We start from the raw sequence: 24,151 nt of genomic DNA, 5'->3' as shown, positions 1-24,151 counted from the left end.
TACTCACCAAGTCAATGAGGTCACTGAGATTCTTCTCTATCTGCTGCGGAGGCAGACGCCTCATCAAATCCAAGGCACAATCCAGCTGCTGGTCACTCTGCAGGAACAAGAAGAGCCCTCGGTCACAAGGTGGACAGGAAACACAACACACAGCTCCCAGCTGTCAGCAGCAGCATGCTTTGCATTAATACAAGTAAAACTCACTACATTTCATTGTGGATTATTGACTTGGCAACTTAACACCATGATAGAAAGGAGTCCAGTCCTTACCTCACCAAAACTCCTTCCAGTGTTTCTGTAAGTGTTTAATGTGTTGTTTTTCCACACTACCTCAATAATAACCTGGGTTAGGGAACTGAGAGTTCCTTCTCCAAAGCAGGTTTAACACTTCCTCATTTGCACTGATCAGCTTGAGATAACCAGCACCCAAGACAAACTCTGTTCCACTACAGAGCTCTCTCTCCCCTGCAGCTTTATCAGAAAACCAGAATGAAACATGCACATAAAACATGATCCATTATTTCCCTCTTCCTACAAAACACACATCAAGAGCTGCCTGTATCTAAGAAATCAGGGACATCAGTTATTTAGAGCTAACGCAGCAGCTTTCTCTAAAAGGCTCACTGTAGCTGGTCTCACACCAATTCTGACACAAAGAAACACCCTTAAACTCCGCTTCAGAATCAGAAAATGTGCCCCAGACACTTAAGGAGTTGAGCCACAGTCCTGACATAACCTTTAGCTGTTCTTTCCACCAACAGACACAAACAGACACTTTCCTGCTAACCTAACAGCACTCAAAATCTGCACAAGTTCCTTTGATCCCAGGTCAGGTGAAGCACAAGCAGTTTGCTCTCACTGCTCCTCCCCTCCTTTCTCTCTTTGCCATCTCCAGGCACCCAAATCCCACAAGCTGAGGTTTAAATTTCACCCTCCCATGTTCTGTCAAGCTCCCAAAGTCTTATTTAAAAACAGCTTCAATACTAACACAGTTCCATTATCACATTATCCAACAGAGCAGCCCCCAGGACAGGGAGAAACAGGAAGCCAAGTTTCCTGCAATTAAGCCAAACCTGGAGAATGAGGGAAGGAGGGAGTTTAGTGGACATCATTAGGAAGCTGTTCATTAGATGGCCATGGGAAGGGAACTCCTCACTTTTAGCTACTGAAGTCTCAGAGCCCAAGCACAGAGACCCTGGAGGTGGGCTGTGCCTGCCCAGCTCCTGCAGCCATGCCCAGGGGGGGATCTCTCCTCCCAGGTAGTGTCTGTAGCTCCTGCTATCTCCTGCATCCAGGAAGGAAACCTGGCACATTGCCATAGGGTCGTGCCCCTCACTTGTGGATCATGGGAACACTCAGGGAAGTGCTCTGTCCTCCTCTGCCAGCTGGAACTGTTTAAAAGACAAAAAAAGCCTAGGGAAGGATGTTAAAATCCACCACTAAAGCTGCAACCCCAGAGTAAGTACTTTACAGGGAGGTAAACTGAAAATACACTGCATGGAGGCAGTGTATTGCAGTGTTTATGGATTAACCAAGAGAACCTGGAGCGACCATTTTTACCCAATACATTCAGTAACAGCTGTAAAAGACACGAGCAGGATTGTTTAAGGCAGAGATCCTCCAAGGGGTTCAGACACAGCTGACATGCATGGCTGTGTGCAATGGAAAACCAAAAACATGCAGGCACATACAGTGCCTGGTACACTGGATTTCCCTGGTACCCAGCAGGGAAGAGCAAGGCTGAGCAGCAGGACTCCTCAGTTTCTCACAGAGCATTTAGGTAATTAAACAGCTTGCCAGCAGATCTCTTAAAGCACCAAAATAAAGGCAGGTTCTGCTGCAGTTGTGTCCCTAAATCCATGGTTACACAGCCACTTTAATCCAGCATAAATCTGGCTGGAATGGTCAAGAAGGCAACACAAGCTGACAAATCACAGAGCAAAGTGGTACCTTGGGGTATCAGAGACATCTGCTATGACCTATTTCAGAACTGAACAGGGAAGTGAACCAGGATCTTCTGCTCCTGGTTCTTTCTCTGCAGGTGAAGATTTAAAAGCCAGGTGTGTGGTCAAACCTTTGGTTCAAAGCCAGCCTCTGGCTCCAGCCTCTGCCCAGCTGGAGGCGATGGAGCAGCTGGAGGCACTGAAACACAGAGGGACAGGGAGCCCATCCCAGGTGCCAGCACCAGCAGCACACAGCTCCCTGCTCTTACAGAAGGTGAATATCCCAGGATGTGCTGCCACTGCAGTTTTGGGAGTGGCAGTGGATCAGTGGTGCTGAGACCCCCCAGAGCCTTCCCACAACTGCATGAGAGGAAGGTGCTCTGGGGGAACTCAGGACATGTCAAACCCCACCTACTTCTCTCAACTTCACCTGTCCTGCATTCCCATTTGCTTAATTCTTTTGTAAAATCACATACTGAAGACCAGGTTTCTTAAAAGACCTCCAGACAAAACACTTCCATGGAATTTTTGCCCTTACCCAAGAAGCAGCTCCTGCTCTCTGAGCAGGTGATCAGACAGGCTGTCTCCCAGGCTGGGCTGCTCCCAAAGCCAAGCTCTTTGAGCTTGCAGCATTTAATGAGCCTAGTGTTTACATGATAGGAGGTCGTTTTCCACCATTCCTGTTTCATCCAGCCCAGAACCTCCTGTGGAGGAGCAGGGAGTTCAGACAGAAATTCTAAATTAAGTTTTATTACAGCTGAAGTCACTGAAGGATTTAGAGATCATAGGAATCTCAAAGACTAAAAATATTAGTTTAGATGAAAGCTCTTTAATAAGTTTCCTTTAAAGATGTTTGCCTATCTAGAATCTCCATTTAAGCACCTGTTACAGCATTCCCGTGGCACTGCCCCAGGGAAAAAGGTTATGAGGATGTCTGTACTAGTTATTTTACAGCTTCCTTTGTCTGCACCCCCACTTCTTTTCGGTCTCTTTGCTGTATTTAGCTTATTTCCAAAAGAGAAACCCTCTCACAACAGCCACGGGTCTCTGGTCATCTGGGCACTCTGTGTTAAAGCTTAAGTCAGAAAAAACAGCGCTGAATTTTTTTTTTTTTTAATTGTATAAATGTGCAGTTGAAAAGGGGCACAGCTGTGCACCTTAATTTTAAAGGCTGAGTACGGGCAGATGTTGTTCAATGCAGAAAAAACAAATAAAACATCCCAGGTAGCTACCACAGGTATGGAAATCACAAAAAATGAAAACAGGTAACAAGCTGGACTTCCTTTTGACTCCCACTTGCCACGTCTAAAGCCCAGAGCTCCCTGGGGTGAGGGGCGCAGGGGTACTGTGTGCTGGAATCCTCAGCAAATGGGAGCTGCCCCAACACCACACAAACCTGGGAGCAGAGAGCTGCTCCTGCACAGCCCTGGGCACCAAACCCGACCTGCAGCCCCCAGCACAGCACAGGTACCTGACCAAGGAGCTCTTCTGCACCAGGACACACATCCAGAGCCCTTCCAGCTCCAGCAGAACCAGGAACACTTCACTGAAGTTTGCTCCTTTCAACAGACACCGGCACTCGGCTGAGTTACTGCAGGTATTCTGCATTTCTACAATACTTCCACACATGCTTCTGACTACATACACCTACAGAAACCCACGGGCTTTATTCCCAAGCGTGGCAATGGACAGTTCTCCATTGCCAGTTACCTGAGACTTAAGCTATATTCCATCTTCCAGGAGGGCTTACACAAACCTGCAGCTCTTCCCATCCCAAGGCCATTCCACTTGAAAGGAGGTTAAAGACTCATTTAAAGCTCCTGGCCTTGCAGTCAGCAGGAATTTGGTCCCATTTATCACAAAGCCCTGTGGATTGAATCTCCCTTCACACCTCTGTTGGGATGCTCCTGCTCATCAGACCCTGTAATTGCTGAGCATAAACAGAGCTGGGCAGTGTTTTCAAACAGAAACCCAGGCTGGTTTCACTTCTGTGCTCTATTTCTGCATTAACCCCACTTGCAAGCTCCTGAGCCAAGAGCTGAGACACCTCAGTGCTACAGCAGTGGGAGCTCCTCCCAGTTCAGCCTTTCCTGGGAAATAATTCATAATAATAATAATAATTGGGCCACCAAATCTTTTCCACCAGCAAACCCAGTACAACATGTCTACTCCAGGCATGATTGTGCTCCTCACCCCTTTTTCCATCTGTGACATCAGCTGAGAACAACTGGGGGACCTAGAAATTGCTGCAGTTGAAAAAGCCACACACCTGATGTGACAGATAAACACCTTGGAGACACGTCTCACCCAAGCTCCAGTCAAGACTGGCATCTGAAAGGTTACCCAAATTCAAAGTACAAGCAGCATCTCCATGTTCAGACAGCAAAAATACAAGGCAAAAACCTCAAGAGACACTGCAACCAGAACATCTGCTCAATGCCATGCAATTCAAAGCTACCACACATCAGATCACTCTGCTCACTGGTCAGTGTGCAGGCAAAATACCTCTGTAAATTAATCCAGGGCCAGAAGTACACAACCAGCAAATGCCTCTTTTTCCTTCCTTTCAAGCTGCAGACATACCCAAGACTGTAAATCACATATTTCCTGTCAGTTCTCCCAACAGGAATGTCTGACTAATGTTTCAGCTTTGTGGTACTACAACACTAAGTTTTTTAATTGAAACAGATACCCAGCTTCCCCTCCTGCTTGTCATTTTAATCCCTGCCAACTTCCAGAGCTCCAAGGGCAGAAGACTCCCTTTTCCAATTACACAATAGGATAGTATTACTGCTAGAAGCTGCAGCAAGGGTTGAATTATTGTAACCCTTGGGTAATAAAAAGTACAGTAGTATGTTAAGTTGCAAGGTTCCCTTCTCATCTGTCAGCATTCACTTTTTAGGATATTAGATGGGAACAGGAATAACTGTCTGACCTGGGAAAGCCCAGAGAAGATCTGCACTCATGACATTTCCATCAGCTGCACATATTCCTCGCAATCTGTTTTTCCACTTGATTTTTCCCTTGACTGTTAACCCTCCTCTGGCAGATCCTATCTAAACCCATTTGTAATGCACTCATAAATCACAGCTCTGTGACAGCAAGGTGTGCTAGAGGAGAAACAGCACTAGCACAGTTAGGAAACAATCAAAGGTAATAAAACCTGAACACAGACTCTGCTGTGGACAGTCATAAAAGGTCAAAGATTATTAAAAAACAAAACACTGATGCAGACCTCATTCTCCTTCTCTTCAGCCACTTTTACCTTTGTCTGGTTTTGGTTGGGATGGATCCAGTGGTTTTTATTACCTCAAACACTTCTGACCACATCGTAGGCTCAGGAACGAGCTCAGCCCAATTTGCTGTGGTCAAGACCAAACAGCCCAAGTGCTGACACCACTCGTTCCACAAATACCAAGTGAGTAGGATTAGAGATTAAAATAAAAGCAAGAAGTGATGAATCGGAAGGCTTTAGAGGAAGCTGCTGTACTCTGGCTCCCCCAGGTCCCCTGTAATCTGTATTTATTTACAGAGCAATTGTACAAGTCACGTCACAGCTTTTGAGTCAGCGAATCCTCCTTGGAGATGTTCTCCTGTATTTCATTCATTTCATTCTGCAGTGCTCTAACTTTTAAGTACAACTGAGCGCATAGCAGTACTAGCCCAAATTAATGACTGAATACACTCTCACAACTTGTTTTCTGAATTCAGGTCTCAGTGTTGTACACACTGCAAACACAGCCAAAAAACCCAGAAGCACTGAGCAGCTTTTGTCCTCCATTGCTCCAGGAATGGAACACAGGTGGAATTCAGAGGGACAAGAGGGACCTCTTTAAAGAGGTTCTCTAGGAACAAGTAGCTCATACATCTGCCCCGAAGCCTCATGAAGAGGAACTAAAATAATCCCTAGGCAGGAGAGAAGCAAGGCAGCTTCACTTTTCTTTGGCACCAGAGCGCTGCTGACATGGGACACTTCTCACCATTTCAGGCTGCCAACACAGCTGGGGCAAGTCCTGCACAGATTAAAGGAGCAGCAATGGGCTTCTAGGGGCAGCTACCAAAGGGATCTTCTCCTCCTCCACACAAGCTCAAGGATCAGTGTTTTGCCAAATCCTTGTTTATCACTTTAGCCTCCAGCAGCTCTTCCAAGCATCTTTTCAATCAGCTGTACCTGATTTCCTTTCCTCATTCCCACCTCCAAACAGTTTTCTGTCCACAGGACAAGCTCCAACACCCCAGCCCAACTCTAAAACAATTATCAAGTGAATTATAATACACTGAAGGCACTCCCATCTGTGAGCTTCTAAATAATCCAGAGCTGCCTGCAGCCGGATCTCATGGACCAACCAGTTGTTCAAAAAGTTTTACACCCAGGGAGAAGGAACTACAGCCCCTGATAGCCTGGAGCAGGGCACTTGTCTGTAATTCCCTGTTTACAAGTAAGGATCAGGCATCTCCAGGAGCACATTCTGCAGGTGGTTTCCATCCCTGGAGGTGTTTTCTGGCCAGATGCCGTTCCTGTTAGCACATCTACAAAGGTGTACAGCACACAGGGAAAAATTAGCATTTCCTTGGCACCTCCTTCCCAGCAAGTACTTCCAGGTGGCACATACCTGCATCTACCCTCAAAATGAATGTATCACTTTAGTTTATATAAATCCAGTGCAAGTCTCCATCACGTGTCCAAGGAAAAGAGCCATCACACACCACCAGAAGAGCAGGATGGAGCAGCACCAAGGCTTTCTGGGAACAGCTACCCATCCCAACCTTTTGCCAGGATCACTAATGATTTCTGCACTAGCATTTGTCTTCTGGGTAACAGAAACAATGTTTTATTTATTAAACTTGTCATTGAACATGACAATGCAATTTACTGGCTTTCATCTGGTGCCAAGAACTCCTGTGAAGCAAAAAGTTTGCAAAAAGTCACTTCCCAATAAATCGTGGCAGTGAGTGACTATGCAATCTGTTAGCCCCACATGAAAGAGGAAAGTGGGGCTACAGAAAAATGTTGCAAAGATTGCAAACAACATGCTTAACTTTTAATAAATGGATTGAAGACATTGAACGTCCCTGTAGAACTGACCAATCATAAAACAAGGTTTTATGATTAATGTTACTGCACAGTGGCGGATTTTCCCCATTTTAAGTCTCAATTTCACAAAAATAACATTTTCTTTGTTAGCTCTAACTACAGATAGGAAATTCTTAATTAAACAAAATGCAAATAACCTGTTACAGCAGAGCACTGAGAGACAAGCACTCGGCCTGATTTTGCAAACTCTTCCTGAGGCAGCTGCAACACCTGGTTTCACTACCAGGAGAGATGAACACAAGCATGTTTGTGCCCCAAAAGGTTTTGAAATCACCCAATGCACTAGGTCTGAGTCGGTTCACAAGTCTGGTGACCTGTTTTTCACACTGTCTTCCTGCCTTCCACTCAAATCTTCTGAGAAAGAGCCCCAGTCCATCCTTGGAGAAGGGCTGCCTTATTTCTACAGGGGCCACTTATTTTATTTTTGTTTAATTGAAACCATAATTACTACAAATACAGCAGCTCTTGAGATTCAACACTGCCATTTGCCCTCCTGACCATCTGCAAACATGTCATTTGTGATGCTTTCTTTTAATACTGCTAATGCCCAATGACCTTTTCAATGCTCTTTCTTCCATGCCCTTCTCTTTGCTTCATGTTCCAATCAGCCTGGTCACTAAAGTTTTAGAACTGCTTAAATGAAATGGATTTTTTTCTTGCAGAAAGAGCAAAGTTGGGCAAGTTGGTCTTGGCCTGACAGATCCAGGTTCTCCTTCCAGTCAACTGCAACTTAAATGCTGCTTTGTGAAAAATCACATCAAAAACATTTGAGAAAATGCACACTGTAGAGCAGCAGGGAGCACGCACTGTATTTGAAGGTGACAGCAAACATCCTGTGCTTACTGACAGCAGAACTTACACAGGGTCACCATCCCAAATTCAGGATTTGCTCTATCCCAGCTCTCCGTGGAGCCAACAGCTGCCTGGCTTCGGGTGCAAACTCAGCACTTTCCAGCTCCTGGAGGCTGCAGCCAGGTTTGTAAATTCAGGAGATAACTCTGGCAAGTAACCGGATGCCTGGCAAGGCAGGCAGAAGGCAGAGAGGATCTCTCATTAGCCCTCTTCCCTCAAAGTTCTCCCATTCCTCAAAGGTCAAAAAAGTAGGTTAATATGCCTTCTGCTTGGGTCTCGCATGACACACCTCAGTGACTGCCCTGCAGAGCTCCCAACAGTCCACTTCTGCCCCAGCAACTCAAGTTTTAAACCAGGAAGCTCCTGGTTTTGCATACCTACAGGCCACAGGAACATCACACCTAACATATTCACGCCTGCCAGAATTCCTTCCTTTGCAGTAATTCCCAGACCTGCCCATCCTGGCAGGTTTTCTCTGCCTTCTGCAGACAGGCAGCCAGCTCCACACAGGCTCTGTGACCAATCCAAGCAGTGGTGACACTTTCTGTGGGAGCAGGGCTCACCTGGCAGACACGTGCCAGCTTCGATCCCCATCATGTTTCTCCTTCACCCTCACATGAAGTTAACAGCTATTCCACCTGGCCACTCTGCACCTTACCAAGCTCTGGATTAGCCCTGCCTGGATTCATGGCTATGTGAAGCTGGTTTTCACCACCCAGTGGAGCACCATCAATGCTGAGCCAAAATCACACTCCAACCTCTCTCATGACACCTGGATCTGCAGGGTGACAGCACCTAGTGGATAAACACAGCTGTAGTCAGCACAATGGAGCTGATATTTTACCTCATTCCTCCATTTTATGGCTCTCTCCTCCCTTGAATTACCACACCAAAAGCCCCATCTCTTGTTTCCTCAGCCTGTCTCAGGTTGCAAGCCCAGGCTGGCAGCCAGGCCCCCACTGCCTGGGCTGGCAGAAGCTTTTTAAACCCTGGTATTTACCAAGGCAAAAATGTCCAGGGAAGGCAGGTAACAGGACATGACTTTCAAACTCAGCACTTTGTCTAATGGAAAAGAGAGAAAGTATCACCTGAAGAAACACAAACAAAATTCCCTGAGAGAATAAAGAGTATTTTATTCATGGAGGCTTCAGGCAACCACTAAGCTTCTGTCTTCAGTGCAGTCTCAAACATTTTTCCTTCCGCACAAAATCCTCTTACTTAAGTGCTGTTTTCAGCCTTGTTTCAGCTGATGCTGCTAAAATCGTGAGATCCTGAGTTCTGCTTTCACCCAGGCTCGTAACACACCCACTTTGCAACAAGGACGTGATTGAAATTCCAAGGCAGTGCACCAGGAAAGGACTCGGCTCCACTTTCCGTGGAGGACATCCCCTTCAGACTCCGGGAAGGACACACTCTGCAGCAGGGCTGCAACACCTGGAGTCCAGCCCCAAGGGGCTAAACCCAGAGCCAGGGCTCCCAAACCAACCCTGCACTGAAAATAATGCAGGTATGCCGATGAAATATGAACTAGTGAGGTTTAATTTGCATAGAGCAGGAATAAAGTAGGCAACTCAGGAGTAGGGCAGCCAGATAAAAATCAAGTGTCTGCAAATCCATTCCCTAATTCTTCAGCCCAGCTTGGAAGGTGTGGCACAAAGAGCAGGAGGTCAAAGCAAGCTGCATATTTCCTTCTAAAGCCTACAAGAGGGAGGGAGGGCAAAACAGCAGCACCAGATAGTACAAGGAAATTAATCTACTGGTTGGTGCCAAGGCTCAGACCACCAGTCCAGGAAACACAGCACCAGGTATGACCTCATGCAACTAAAGTCATTCTAAATAGAAGATCATTTTGGGCACAAAACAACAGAATAGATCCTGCTTTCAATTCCTCACTCAAAAGTTCACTCCATCAAAAACACAGAAGGACAGGGTTCCACAGCATCTGGCATTACAGAGGAGAACTACAATGATTTAGCTGAGAAACAAGCAAAGCCCCTTCCTCAAATCCACCCTGCCATGATAAATCCTCTCAGCTCAACTACCAGAGCTTTAAAACTTCCTCAGTACCACATTCCCCTTCGTGCCACACCAAGAAGTCTCAAAAGCAAATGTCTCATCTACCACACAGGCAAGAGCCCCAACTTCCCAGGACAGCCTGTCTGCAAGCATCTGCTCCCATCCTGCTTTAGGACATAGGACTAGTAAGTGAATTTTGGCCCCTGGATCGGGTACAGGAACCCTGAATAATTCAGCTCAAGTCACAAGAGTTTCACACCCTCCCAGTGTTTCAGTCACACCTTAAACATGTTTCCACTACAGTACTCAGTCACTTCTCACAGGAACCCCTCAGTCACACACTATTAAATATTTAAGAAAGCATCACACCAAAGATGAAGATCAATTTATACTCCAGTATGAAGTGGCCACACCCCCACTGCACTGGCCTGAGCTCCCGAGCTTCAAGTTAGAGAAGCTTTTTAATTAGCACAACCTATCAGCAAACATAATTTGGGCTAAAGCCCAACTAGAGAGAGCAGAAAGCCTGGGAAAAGCTTGCGTTGGTCAGACATATTAATTACTCCTTCAGGGAAGAAGCCTCTGTGGTGTAAAGAAATTCAAATTTGAAATCCCATGTTTTTCAGTGAGACTTTTTTTTTGCCCTTATTCCTGGAAATGGCAAAGGCTTAGGAAGAACTGAAGCATACACAAGCTTTAGGCCTTTCTCCTTGCATTAAGGAGAGACACAAAGATTTATATGGTTCAGGCTTTTTAAATTCTTCAGGACTCCCAGCATTAATCAGTGGGAAAGCAGGAAATTTTATAATGCACTTTAAAAATCAGTTTATGAACCACTTTATAAAGTGATTGATTAAAAAAACATATTGATAAAAACAGAAGATCAGCATCTCTTTTGAGTATGTTCTACTTCTGTAATCATCTCCTTCACCTGGAAAGAAAAGTTATTAAAGCACATTGGATTAAAGTAGGGTAAAACAACAGGGCTGAGCATGGACAGGGCTCTGAGCAGCCTGCTCTAGCAAAGGCATCCCTGCTCACAGAGGGGGCTGGACTAGATGGCCTTTAAAGGTCCTTCCAACCCACCCTATCCTGGGATTCCATAGCCCCAAACTAGGTACAGGCACCTTTCAGAACCTCACACTCCTCCAGTAAAATCGCTCCCTTCAGCAGGCACTAAAAGGAGTTTTATTTTACCTTGAGGTAGGTCTATCACAGTGTGAACCAGCTCAAAGGGGACAAATCACAGCAAAACACTTCTCTGCAAGTTTGCTTTATCCCAGTAAGGAGCTCCTTGGATTTGACCAAACATCCCCACAAAGGGCAGGCGCAGAGACAAACACGGGCACTGACACTTCCCCTCGAGTCTACAGAAGTATCCCAAGACTAAATTTGAATTTTAAGGCTTTGGGGTGACCTATCTGGGGCCTTCCAGTGCCTGAAGGGAGCTGACAGGAAGGATGGTGACAGACCATGGACAAGGGAGGGAGGGACAGGACACAGGGAATGGCTTCCCACTGCCAGAGGGCAGGGACGGGTGGGATCTTGGGAAGGAGCTGTTCCCCGTGAGGGTGGGCACAACCTGGCACAGGGTGTCCAGAGCAGCTGTGGCTGCCCCTGGACTCCTGGAAGCCCAGGGTCCAAGTCCAGGCTGGACAGGGCTTGGAGCAGCCTGGGATAGTGGAAGGTGTCCCTCTGCCCACGGCAGGGATGGAATGGGATGGGCTTCAAGGTCCCTTCCAGATCAAACCATTCCACATTCTCTGATGTACCAATGGCAAACTGGACCAGTACAGAGCACTGGGGAGTGCTGGATGATGATGAGCAACCCGAGTTCCCCAGCCACCCTTCACCCAGGGAAGTCAAGGGATGGATGGAAAGCAAAGCTGACAGCTGTGCAAGTAGAAACTGAGAAGGGCAGCATTGTCATTTTCCCAAAGAAAGTAATTTCTCAACTCAACTCCAGTAATAAGGACTAAAAATAGTCCCCCAAAAGAGCTGAGCTGCACTTTCATTCTGTTTCACTCCCAGATGTGAACTAGTCCCATATCAGCATATGCATTTACCATATGAGGAAATCCTGTTTGAACAACTTCAGCTTGTGAATGTTCTTCCCTCCCTAATAAGCCACAAGATTAAGCATCACTGCAATGGCAGTATTCCCTCTCCCAGTGATACCCTCTGATTTGATTATTTTGGGAATTTGCCGTTTAAGATAACATTTAGCTAAGCTCACACACTTGGCTTGCCTAATAAAACACAGACTCTACAAAACAGCTGAAGTTGGTGTTTCTCAAAAGGCACGAGGTGCAAAGGACTTGCTGTGGGTACTGAAAATGTCCCCACACCCCCACAGCACTTGGTGGAGGTCCAAGAGGGACATGGCCAGGTTAGAGATGGGCTCTGATTCCAGACAAAGAACTCCTATCCTGAAAATCTCAGTGACCCTGAGCAGCACACGAGGTTTGTGTTGGTGTCGCTGTCACATCACACACCCTGGGCTGTGCTTCACTGCTCACAAATCCTAGATGGATGATGCACAGCCAGCACTACACTAGACAGTCTGAATTTATGGATGATTAAATCATAAATTTCGTTAAAATTGTCCTCCTTTTCCTCAAGAGTTGCATAGCAGAAGAAATCCTTGCTAACATGATCAGGCCAGTTTACATAATCTGGAAAGGAAGGGTTTTATTTTTTACAAAGAGGAATTGGATTCCATCCATTCATAACCCACAATTCCAGAAATCTTAGCAGATCCACTCTCCCAAGTCCTGCTTTGCCCTGAACAGTGCATTCCATTTATTTTTAGCACAGGAGACACCATCCATCCAGGCAGTTTTCAAGCTTCATGTGTTGCCCTGCCCTGTTTCCCTGAGCACCTGACTGAAATGTGGGCACAGCTCCCAGCTCTCCAAGGAGACAAAGGCTCCCAGCTCTGCTCTACACAGACACTGTGGTAGCAGGAAGGTGTCTCACCCAATATCCTGCACCATACCAACTGCTCCCTTCAATGAAAGGGCCGTTCCACCCTTTCAGTGCTCCACTTCTGGTCTCAGACCACTAAAAGTAAAGATCCTGCAAGAACCCTACACACTGGGTTTGCACATGAGTCGAAACTGGAGGCTGCAGGTTCATCCCTGAAGTCCACTCAGCATTGGAAATCGCCACATAGTGTTGGAAGTTCTGATCCAACTTCTCCTATGCCCAGTGGTCTCCACGACTAACCATGAAAAAAACAGAAGGCAGCAAAACCTGGTAACACTCAGGAAATTTCCAAAGGATTTGTGCTGTACCTCCTCCAAACCACTGACACAGTTACATTTAAACCCTGGCTGGATTTTCCTAACAGCACGTTTTTATATCCCCTTCAAAGAAGCTGGTACCACTGCTATCATTTTCCATGAAGCCTCCTTGTTTTCTTTGAACTTTTTTCCTGTGACAATTTTTGCAGTGGCATAAGTTAGGACAGCTTGTTGGAATCCCAGTTTGAGATTCTACAGTCAGGTCTTGCACACACAGATTTCAGTGTGTTAAAATTAGGCACACAGCTGGAATAAGATGCTCCATCCTGACAGGACTCAGGTACAGCACCTGCTCTTGTTTGAACCAACAAGGAAGAGAACTTTGATCATAACTGTTCTTCACCTTTCACCTCACATTAAAGATCTGTATCCTGCATGATAGAGGTGGCTTCAGCTCCAGAGAAAAAACATAAGGCATTGCCTCTGAAATTCCTATGGATGAAGGCAAGAAGTAAAGGATTACGTTTGTGTGGTTAAACAGCCTTTACACTTCTGTAGAGCCAGGCTCCGGGTTGTTCTTTTACGAACTAAACACATTCAAACACTGCTGAATTGTCACGCTGGAAAACCTGAACCACAAACCCCCAAGAGCACAAGGCGATGCGACTCCCTGCCAGTGACTCCATGCCTGGGGAGGCTCGGGAAAAGCCCCCCTTCCACAGGGCAGGGAGCAGAGCAGGGCCCGGCCAGCTGCTGGAGGCTGCTGCCTTTGCACAGCCCCAGAGCGGAACCAGAAGCGTTTGGGCCCTGGGCTAATCCATGCGGGAAACACAGCGAGACGGAGATTACTCCACACGGCCGAGGAAACTGGGGCTCCTCCGTGAGCAGGGGAAGTTGGCAGCCCGGTGGAGGAGCAGCAGCCACGGCCGTAGCGGCCGCTGCTGGGGCAGCGCTTGGCTGTCCCGTGCTCGGCAGATCCACGAGCCCGCCGCGCACTCGAGGCCAAAGCCGGCTCGCACACGGGGAGACAACCGGCCCTTCTGCACGGGAGCCACGGCGGATGGGCCGCCGCTGCCACAGCCCGGGCGGTACCGCTCCCCGCCGAAGCGGAACCATTCCCTGTGCAGCCCTGCACCGTTCCCTCCGCAAGCACCGCCCGGTACCGGGACCGGAGATCTGGTCGTGACCGGGCAGCGGAGCCCCGGGCGAGCCCCGCGCCCCCGGGCCCTGCGGAGCGCCGGGCAGAGCCTCCGCCAGCCTCAGCCCCACCGCCCCCCGCCAGCGCCCTCAGGCCGGGCCACCCCTCCCTGCGTCCCGGCAGCACCGCCTTGACCGTCCCTCCCTCCGTCCCCGCCGCCCGGCGGAGGCCGGGCGAGGCCCCCCGGTGCGAGGGGGCGGTGTGGGCGCGGGGGCCGTGTGGAAGGGCGGGGCCGCGGCTGGGGGCGCGGGGCCGGCCCGCTCTCACCATGTCGGCTGGGCGGGTGCGCGGGGCGGTAGAACGGCGGCGCCTCCCGGTCCGTCCCTGTCGCTTCGACGCCGCGGCCCGTCCGCTTCCGCCGCCGCCCGGCAGTGAACATCCGGGTCAGCGCCGCCGGCCCCGCCCCCGCGCCGCTCCCCGCCAATCAGCGCGCGGCTCGCCGGCCATCGCCAAGTATGGATGCGCGGCGGCGGGGCGGGGGGCGGGGCGGAGCGAACCACGCCGCGGGCGCGGGGGGGACGGGGCGCACGGCGGCACCAAGTGCGGCGCGGGGGTGAGCGCGGCGGCCAATCAGAGCGCGGGGGCGGGCCCGGGGGCGGGGCCTGCGGGGGGCGCGCCAGCCGCTCGGGTCCGGCCCTCAGTCGGTCCCGGAGCCTCTGCGCGGGAACGTCGCTCCCTCGAACGCCTTTAAACGCACTTGTAAAAGTTTAAACGAAAGGCAGCACGAGGCAGGCGGGTAGCACGGCAAACGTCGCCCAGGAGAGGTAACGAGTAGCAAACTCATAGCCCTAAAGCTGGGTTTTACACAGATAAACTGCACTTTATGCATGCCTGTATTGCATCAGCCAGGTCTAAAGGGATGTGGAAGAATAAGCAGCCTCCAGCTGCTTAAGGTCAGGGATAATTATTCATTAGTTTTACAAGGAAATTGTTAGTTATTTTTAAAGGAATTATTAATTATTTTAAAAGGAAGTGTTCGGTGTTGGCTGGGAGGTGATGCTGGAAGCCGGGCAGATGCTGACACAGTTGGAGGCCTTCAGGGCTCAGGCACTTGTGCCAGGGATAACGGGATCACGGATTTGTTAGGGTTGGAAGGCACCTCAGGAGACATCTAATCCAAACCCCCACCAAGGCAGAGTCCCCTGGAGGTGACCTGAAGCAGGATCTTCAAAATCGGCGTATATCTACTAATAAAACATTTCTACTTTGCTCAGTCTGTATCAAAATAAAGCATTTTTTCCTTTTACTGGAGTAATTCCCATTACAGTGATTTCAGGTAAGGCATCCCAATTCCAGACTCCTGACCTGTCCCCAGTATGGGAATCTCAGAGCTACACCAGACAAGGATCCCACAAAAATGTAAGGATTCATTAAGCAGCAACAGCTTCCTCTGCAGCTTTTTGTGGAAGAAGTCAGGCCTTGTTTCACCCCAGTTTTATTGCCTGGACCCCAGAAAACATCCATTGGGAATCTCTGTGCTGCAGACTTGGCCCTGGGGAGCCAAAAGCCCTTCCCTGGGTCTGCTGTAGGAGCTGGAAATGCCAACACGGGGTGACAAAAGGGCTTTTCCTCGGATGTCACAGACAGAGCTGTCACACAGGGCTTGTCCCGTGGGTGTCACAGACACAGGAATCACACAGGGCTTGTCCCGCAGGTGTCACAGACACAGGAATCACACAGGGCTTGTCCCGTGGATGTCACAGACTGAACAGTCACACAGGGCTTGTCCCGTGGGTGTCACAGACACAGGAATCACACAGGGCTTGTCCCGTGGATGTCACAGACACAGGAATCACACAGGGCTTGTCCCATGGGTGTCACAGACACAGGAATCACACAGGGCTGTTCCTTGGGTGTCACAGACACAGGAATCACACAGGGCTTGTCCCGTGGGTGTCACAGACACAGGAATCACACAGGGCTTGTCCTGTGGGTGTCACAGACTGAACAGTCACACAGGGCTGTTCCTTGGGTGTCACAGACACAGGAATCACACAGGGCTTGCACAGACACAGGAATCACACAGGGCTTGTCCCGTGGATATCACAGACTGAACAGTCACACAGGGCTTGTCACGTGGATGTCACAGACACAGGAATCACACAGGGCTTGTCCCATGGATGTCACAGACACAGGAATCACACAGGGCTTGTCCCATGGATGTCACAGACACAGGAATCACACAGGGCTTGTCCCATGGATGTCACAGACTGAACAGTCACACAGGGCTGTTCCTTGGGTGTCACAGACTGAACAGTCACACAGGGCTTGTCCCGTGGGTGTCACAGACACCCCCAATTTCCAGGGGAGTGAACAGCTTGGACATGGATCGGGTTACAAGAGCCAGAGACAAGACTGCACCACATGAATTTGCACCACAATGGAGCCCATGCAGACAGAACAGCTCTCAGTGCTGGCAGAAACAAAATGAACCCAGAAGGGTGGACAGAAAACAGTAGAATGATGTCAGGAAAAACAGGAGCTGTATTACTTCACAGAAACACAAAACCACATAAAACTCCATCAAGAGCCAGTACCAAACAAACCCAAAGGTGGGAAATTATCCTTCCACATCTGGGAGAGAAGCCACATGACCTCAGAAGGCTCAAGAGACTCCAGATTCAGTTCTTTGCCACTATTCCTCAGCCTAACCTCCTTCAATCCGCTTTGTAAGATGGAGCAATCCCAAATGGCTCCTCTTTTGCAGTTCCCAGATCCTCCTCCAGTCCTTGCATTCCCTCCGAGCTGCCTCCCAGCAGTAATTAAGAAAAGCAAACCTGTTCATTACAAAGGCCAAATTATTCATTCTTTGTCCAGGGATCCACTCATCTAATGCTCCTCAGGGCTGGGAGACAGGAACTGATAAATTTGAAAATGCCTGTTCTAAAATTCCCTCTTTCTGTCACTAAATTCATGACAATTCTACTTGTAGCAGCTTTTAGTTTTGAACAGAAACAGCTCCTAGCTGCTTGCTGGAGCAGCACAGCAATAGCAGAATTAGGCAGCCCAGTATATTTCAAACAATTTGAGCTCTAAATGAATGTCGAGTCCAAGAGGATGTTTTTCTTAGCGGAAGAAATACAAGCATCCTGGATTTTGTTCTCCTGCTAATAGGTATAAAGAAGAATAAACAGCTGCTTTTTGTTTTCCCAAAAATATTTGCATTAAGAAGATCTGCAGATTCATTTTGAAACTGATGTCACATCTTTTTTCAAATGAGGACCAGCTGTTTGCTTTGCTTGTTTATAGCAGGCCATGTTTCAGGGATTTTTTGCTGTTTGTTTATTAAGATATAGGACCAGACTGCTGCAGTTTGGTGTGGGCAGCAGATCCCAGCAGGCAGAAAGTCCATGAATGTCACCACCATCCCACCTTCTGTTGGGATTTGTGGAGAGGTTGACACCAAATGCAGCAAATTCAGGGATATTCCATAATCCAAGTGCTGTGAGGTAGGTTACCTGTGCCTCAGGCATTTCCCAAACCTGCTGGCATGGATCACCCACCTACAGGAACACTCCAAAGGGCTCGTGGCAGGAATTACCCCTCTCCAAAACAAGGGTCTATAAACAAAGGAAGCAAACAGTGATGTCAGTTGACATCTTAACGGCCCAACAACATCAGATTCATGTGCAATTAATAACAAGGCTTTTGATCCTGCAATCAGCAGTTCTAAAATCCATGTGCTTTCCCTGTACTTTTGATTACATTCGAGGAAGCAAAAGGATAAACACTTATTAGCATTACAAAGTACTTTTCACATTCAGCCAGAACTTCCTGAAGCATTTGTGGTCCAGCATGATGTGGTTTTTGTTTTATCCTCCTGCATGCGTGGTGAAACGCTATTTATTTTGTTTATTCCAGCATTTATCCAGGACCAAGGGTGACTGTGAGAACATGCTGAGGAACAAGGTCTGAGAGAAAATCTTCACGCTTCACTGAATAGTCATTTTTTTGTAATAAAGAAAGAAACATCTTGAGATTTTATTTTTTTTTTTTGGTCAGATTGCCCATTTTCTTTCATGGCACTTGAAAGATATGTAAACTTTTATTAGGAGTTCTCATAAACTGAATTTATTGCTGCAAGAGTCTTCCAGCAATGGTAAAGTTTAGCTTGCTGGGTTTTATTAGTCAGAGTCAGTAAAACAGCAGCATCACTTGGTTTGAGGCTGAAAACCGAGTGTTTCTTGGAAACTAATATAGGAAAAAGGTACCTACAACACTACCCAATGTCTTGGAATTCTATGTTCAAGCCACAGATAGTTCTCACTATGGAGATTTTGGTACACAGTGTCAAAATAGCACACAAACAATAAAAAAAGTCCCCCATCCCGAATCCAAAGCAGCTTTGCTGAGTGTATTCTTGGAATTTAAAAGTGTTTAGAGTTTCCCCATTTCCTGCATGAACTGATGAGTAACTCCAAACACCACATTTAATGAAAAACAACGTATCACCCATTTAGTGTGAGGTTTGAGGCATTCCCCTCCCTGCACTAAGAATGTTGGACCAGACTTTTTTCCACTCCATCAGCACCCAAGCAGATCTGCTCCTTTGGTTAATGGAAAGGATAAACCCAGCAGCAGCCCAAGGTGTCCATACACTGCAGGACTGCTGGGAGCCCTGGTGTTCCAGCACATCCCACTTAGCTGCATATCCTAGGACACTGTTCATGCCTCTTCTTGCAGATGCTCCTTTAACTTTGTATTTTCAGCTCAGAAAACTTGAGAGACAGAGTCTTTAGCCTGAGCAAGGAGAGTATTGAGGGCATTCTTGTCAAACTTGGTCATTAACTAGCAATAATGTCTGTGGCTTTTCAGTAAAAAAGAATCAAGGAGAAGCTGATTAAATAGAGCAGAAAGAAACAAAACTTTCCATTCCCTTACTTTTTCCTTGACACGTTGCACTTCATTTGAAGCCTGCTAATATACCAGCCAAAAGAATTGTAAGGGCCTGCCTGGATTCTTTCTTAATACAATGGTCACGGTTCAGTAGTTAGAATCTGTACGGAATTAGCCAGAGACATGGACGAATGGAAAAACATACTAAAAGGCTAAAAAATAGCACTTGTTCATGGGCTTATTCATTAGAAAACCTCATCAATACAGCACAAATTTTGCTCTTTCTACTATTCTAAAAAAATGATCACAAAATACTACACAGAAAATAAAGACACAAAATGTGAGAGCACTGCTTTTGCCTGGAATTTCAGAGTTGGCAAAAACTCAGGCCAGTGTTTCCATGCAAGTGCTTTCCTTACGAGAATTTTGGGGCAAACTTCATGTTCACAGCAAAAGCAGCTTCGAGCAGAGTTAGCACAACGAGTTGTGACACATCTTGTGCCATTTCTCCAAGTCCTGCTTCAACCAGCCACACCTGACAGCTGGAACCAGCAGCACCACACACTGAGTCCAACCAAAGTGGTGTGGAAACACAGCAGCAGCAGCACAGAACGTGCTAATGAACGTGGATGTGATCCCCATGGAAAGCCTGAGGGATGCTTCACTGCAGCACAAGCTGTCCCTCCTAATGCAAGTCAGCTCAGCCTCAGAGGATTGCTCACCCCACAGCATCCGACTGCCATCCACATAAAATCAATAAGGACAGCACAGGAGACTTAATGGAGTTGCTGGCACCTTTCCCATTTCAGGGCAAAGTCCTGCTGAGGAGGGGTTTCTTTCTCCTCAGGCTTTTTTTTTGTTGGTGTTGTTGCTCCGATAGCTAAAAGGTTTTCAAAGAGAGAAAGAAGCATCAATGTCTGTTGGTGAATGTGGCTTATGTTTGGAGGAAAAACCCAACACACTGGAGTGGAGAGTGAGGGCTGGAGGTTCCCACCCAGGTCTGAGCTCTCTGTAACATGAAAGAATTGTTCTGGAAGTACAGGAAACAGGGAGTGGGGGCCCACACTGAGCTTGTGTCAACCATTACAAGCAGATAACTCCTACACTGCTGCCTTCCTGTGCAGATCCTGGCAGAAAAATAAATAAAAAATATATGTGTGGGAGGTGATTCATGTTATTTAAATTTATGGGAGAAGCTGCATGTGTATTCTTTGGAAAAGAGGAGAGCAAGAGTGTATTAGTATCCAGTGGGGAAATGACACAAAGGATGCTTTAGGATTCTTTGAAAAAATAGAGTAAGAGGTGATATTCTCATGCTGGGGAAGGTTCAAGATTTAAAGGAAATTTGCTGGGAAGTTTTGAAACAAAAACTCATCCTGCTCTATGGACAAGCCAGAAGTAACAGTTGAAAGGAAGTCTGTTCCGTTGAAAAGGGTTTGAATTCCAGCTGGTGCAGTTCCAGAGGAGCTCCTCACCTCCAAGTGCAGCTATGGAACCATAGAACCCTTCTGGTTGGAAAAGCCCTCCCAGACCACTGAGTCCAAGCTGTGACCAGTCCCCACCTTGTCCCCAGCCCAGAGCACTGAGTGCCACGTCCAGGACACCTCCAGGGATGGGCACTCCAAACCTCCCTGGGCAGCCCCTGCCAAGGCCTGAGCACCCTTTCCACAGGGAAATTCCTGCTGGTGTCCACCCTGAGCCTGCCCTGGCCCAGCCTGAGGCTGTTCCCTCTCCTCCTGTCCCTGTTCCCTGGGAGCAGAGCCCGACCCCCCTGGCTGTCCCCTCCTGTCAGGAGCTGTGCAGAGCCACAAGGGCCCCCCTGAGCCTCCTTTTCTCCAGGCTGAGCCCCTTCCCTGCTGCCTCAGCTGCTCCTGGTGCTCCAGACCCTTCCCCAGCTCCGTTCCCTTCCCTGGACACGCTCCAACCCCTCCAGGTCCTTCTCGTGGTGAGGGCCCAGAATAGACACAGCACTGGACATGCCCTCTGCACAGATCATCCACTGGACACCAGGGAAGCAGCAATTTTGAAGAATAATAATGGTACTTATTCATCTGAGATCCCCAGTCCTGTCTCTGCCTTATCTCACGGCCTTCTGCTGCAAGCCCAACCAGTGTCTAACTCCCAGTGAGCAGTACTTAATTCCACACACAGCTCAGTCAGGTATATTGCTAACAAAACTGGGGATGCAAGGTCTGAACCTACTTCAACTAGAAGGTGACTTCCACCAGAGAAATACAGGGCTCGTTTTGAAGCTTTCTGGCTTCATTTCCTCCATTATTCATACACTTATTTACTGGAAAGAAAGGAGAGGAGAGCACAAGGGAGGGAAGGAATCCTGGGACAGCACATGCTGGGCTGTAAAATGCAAAAAAGGTTTTTCAAAACCGCATGTTCCAAACATCACCTTGGAGTCCCACAATAATAAATACTTGATATTACACTGCGAGGGTCCAACTGCCAAGTAACTATAGCAATGAAAAGAAAAGCCTGTCTTTGGACACATTCCCTCCTGCCTTAATTTTTCCCTGGGGTGGGGAAGGGGTACAGAGAATGTGCTCTAGATCCTTAATGGATAACGTTTTCCAGAGCCCCCTCTGATCACTCAGTGACTCTGGGATTTAAAAGCAGCAGAGTGATTTCTCCAAAGGAAGCTGAACATTCAAAACAATTACCCTGAACAATTCCATCCCCTTGGAAAAGGTTTAATGCACCAGGACCTGAGGTGAGGCTGTCAGGATCCATTGAGACACAGCAACACAACCCTTTATGAAGTGCCTCACAATCCAGCTGCTCACCAGTGCTTCCTTCATCCCAAAAATCAGTGTTTTCCAGGGAACCCAGCAGCCTGAAAATGAGTAAGTGTGAAGTGAGACTACACTGGCCTGCACTGAGCATTTGTTTTTGCCAATAGAAGACCACATATCTGGGTTGGTTTTAAACACTGCCTTCTGGAATTTAATTTTCGGGATGAAAATTAAAGAATTATTTTGGAGGCTTCAAGTTATCTTTCCCCTCATGATATTTTCCAGAGCTGTTTGGAAACGGGAGGGTGGAGCTGGCACCGCTGGGGCAGTGGTTTCAGAAAGCACTTCTGTAGCTATTTGGGGAAAAAACTGCTGGATCATGTTGGTATTTTTATAAGTAACCTGATGTGTGGTTCTATTTTGGATACCAAATATGCAGCAATGCAGACTGATCGGAGCAAATTGCAGGGGGAGGAAGAGAAAAGGAAGATCCCCTTACAGAACAAGGGCTGCCTTCTCCAGGGAAACCTCTTGAACCTCCAAGGGCTCAGTTTAAACACGTGCCTTTTAAGATAAGATTTTAAAAGCCATTTAGATTTTATAAGGAAGAGAAAATAATGGTTAATTGTGACTGTTCTGTGATATGTGAAGGAATTGAACCAAACCAATTAAAAGTAAAACCTTTCCATCATGACTCTAGATCAAAACCAGTGGTACTTTTAAGATAAAGACCTGTACCAACAACAACTTAATTAAATTTTTGCCAAGTTCAAGAATTTTTCACTTCTGTTTGTGGCTTTAGTCTGTAAGTGACTTGCAAAAGAACGTCCAGTTTTATGAAGCAGCAGAGCCTCCTCCACCTCGATAAAGAAAATTGCCAGAACTTGAACAAATCAAAACAAGTAATCACAGCTAAAAATTGCCTCCCAGTGTGAATGGGGACATTGGCACTTGACAAACACCCTGGAGTTTTTTTCAAAAGGCTTCTAGAGAATGCCTTGCAAGCAGCCTACACACCATTTGCAACCCAAAAATTCATTCTGGTAGGTTTGGAGACATTCAGAGTTCCTGCTGGCTCCACAAAGCTGTAGCAGCTGCAGGATGGGCTGAAGCCCCACAAGGCAGGGGGAACCCTTCCCACAACCTCTTCCTCCAAAATTAGCAAATATATACAAGGGTGAAATTCCTCCCTGGGAGGGTGGGCAGGCCCTGGCACAGGCTGCCCAGAGAAGCTGTGGCTGTCCCTGGATCCCTGGAATCATCCAGGGCCAGGCTGGACAGGGCTTGGAGCCACCTGGGATAGTGGAAGGTGTCCCTGCCCATGGCAGGGGGTGGGACTGAGTGAACTTTAACATTCCCAACCCAAACCATCCTGCAATTCTGTGATTCTCATTATCAACCTACTGTGCAGAATAACTTCTTGAATGTGACTGAACGATCTTGCTGAGTTGATTTGGCTCCTTTTCTCAAATAAACAAGAAAGTAGGGGGCCGAGATTGCTCTTAAAATGAGGTAATTCCTGGGATATTGATAGGGATTGACACCAGCTGTCTCACACCTGTATCTCATTTCAGGCCCGGAAGAACAGCCGAGACCAGAGAGTAAAAATCACAGAATTATTAGGGTTGGAGGGGATTTCTGGAGATCGTTCGTTTCCTCCTCCCTGCCAAGGCAGGCACACCTGGAGCAGGTGACACAGGAATGCCCAGCGAGGGAGATTCCTGGGCACCTCCCTGGGCACCTGTTCCAGAGCTCTGCCACCCTCACAGTGTTCCTGCTCCTGCTGAGGTGATGCAGGAGCTGTGCAGGATGTAGGACAGGGGAAACCTACACGGGAGTGTGTGTCCAGTGCTGTACCCAACGCTGCAGTGAGAACCTTGGCCCTGCAGCACAGCCCGGCTCTTACCACGGATGAGGCGAGAGCCCTGCGGGCAGGGGGGCGGCGGGCGCGGGCCCAACCCGGGCGCCTGCGAGGAGGCAGGGATGCTGCCATAGCCTGAGGGAGACGAGGACTAACAGGGACACAGCGGGACCTCTAGGCGCGGAGATGGAGTCCGGGACGTGGCGAGCCCCGTCTTACGGGGGAAAATGGGGCTTGGGCCGGATCCTACGGGGAAAAAGGGGATTTTGGGCCGAGCCCAAGGTCGGGCGCGGCGGCCATGACAGCCGTCTGTCGGTTACCACGGCAACGACAGCGGAATCTCGCGAGATCTGCCGGCGCG

At 48.0% G+C, this 24,151-nt stretch overlaps 1 protein-coding gene and 2 long non-coding RNA genes across 6 annotated transcripts in view; 1 reads left to right on the top strand and 2 right to left on the bottom strand.

The window, feature by feature from the left end:
- Positions 1–24,067, bottom strand: part of CAPZB (capping actin protein of muscle Z-line subunit beta) — a 67,408-nt gene extending 43,341 nt beyond the window's left edge. For 2 of the 4 annotated variants that reach the window (XM_068171569.1, XM_068171570.1), the window contains exons 1-2: positions 23,836–24,067; positions 8–97 (exon numbers count right to left, since the gene is read on the bottom strand). In XM_068171569.1, coding sequence (XP_068027670.1) covers positions 8–97; positions 23,836–23,922 — 177 coding nt within the window. In that variant the 5' untranslated portion in view covers positions 23,923–24,067. Of the gene's footprint in view, positions 1–7; positions 98–14,616; positions 14,758–23,835 lie in introns of those variants that run through there. The other 2 variants (XM_068171571.1, XM_068171572.1) reach the window with 1 other exon arrangement.
- LOC137461817 (uncharacterized) lies at positions 10,608–14,606 on the bottom strand. Its single transcript, XR_010993494.1, has 2 exons — positions 13,555–14,606; positions 10,608–10,837 (listed from the first exon to the last, which is right to left on the bottom strand). It is a non-coding gene; the product is annotated as an uncharacterized lncRNA (long non-coding RNA).
- Positions 16,601–18,326, top strand: LOC137461814 (uncharacterized). Its single transcript, XR_010993491.1, has 2 exons — positions 16,601–16,901; positions 18,211–18,326. It is a non-coding gene; the product is annotated as an uncharacterized lncRNA (long non-coding RNA).
- Positions 24,068–24,151: the final 84 nt, after the last annotated feature.

This window comes from Anomalospiza imberbis, chromosome 23 (genome assembly GCF_031753505.1).
Source record: "Anomalospiza imberbis isolate Cuckoo-Finch-1a 21T00152 chromosome 23, ASM3175350v1, whole genome shotgun sequence".
In the NCBI taxonomy this organism is placed as follows: domain Eukaryota; kingdom Metazoa; phylum Chordata; class Aves; order Passeriformes; family Viduidae; genus Anomalospiza; species Anomalospiza imberbis.
The sequence above is the reverse complement of the archived record's forward strand: the minus strand, read 5'-3'. Positions and strand labels throughout refer to the sequence as shown.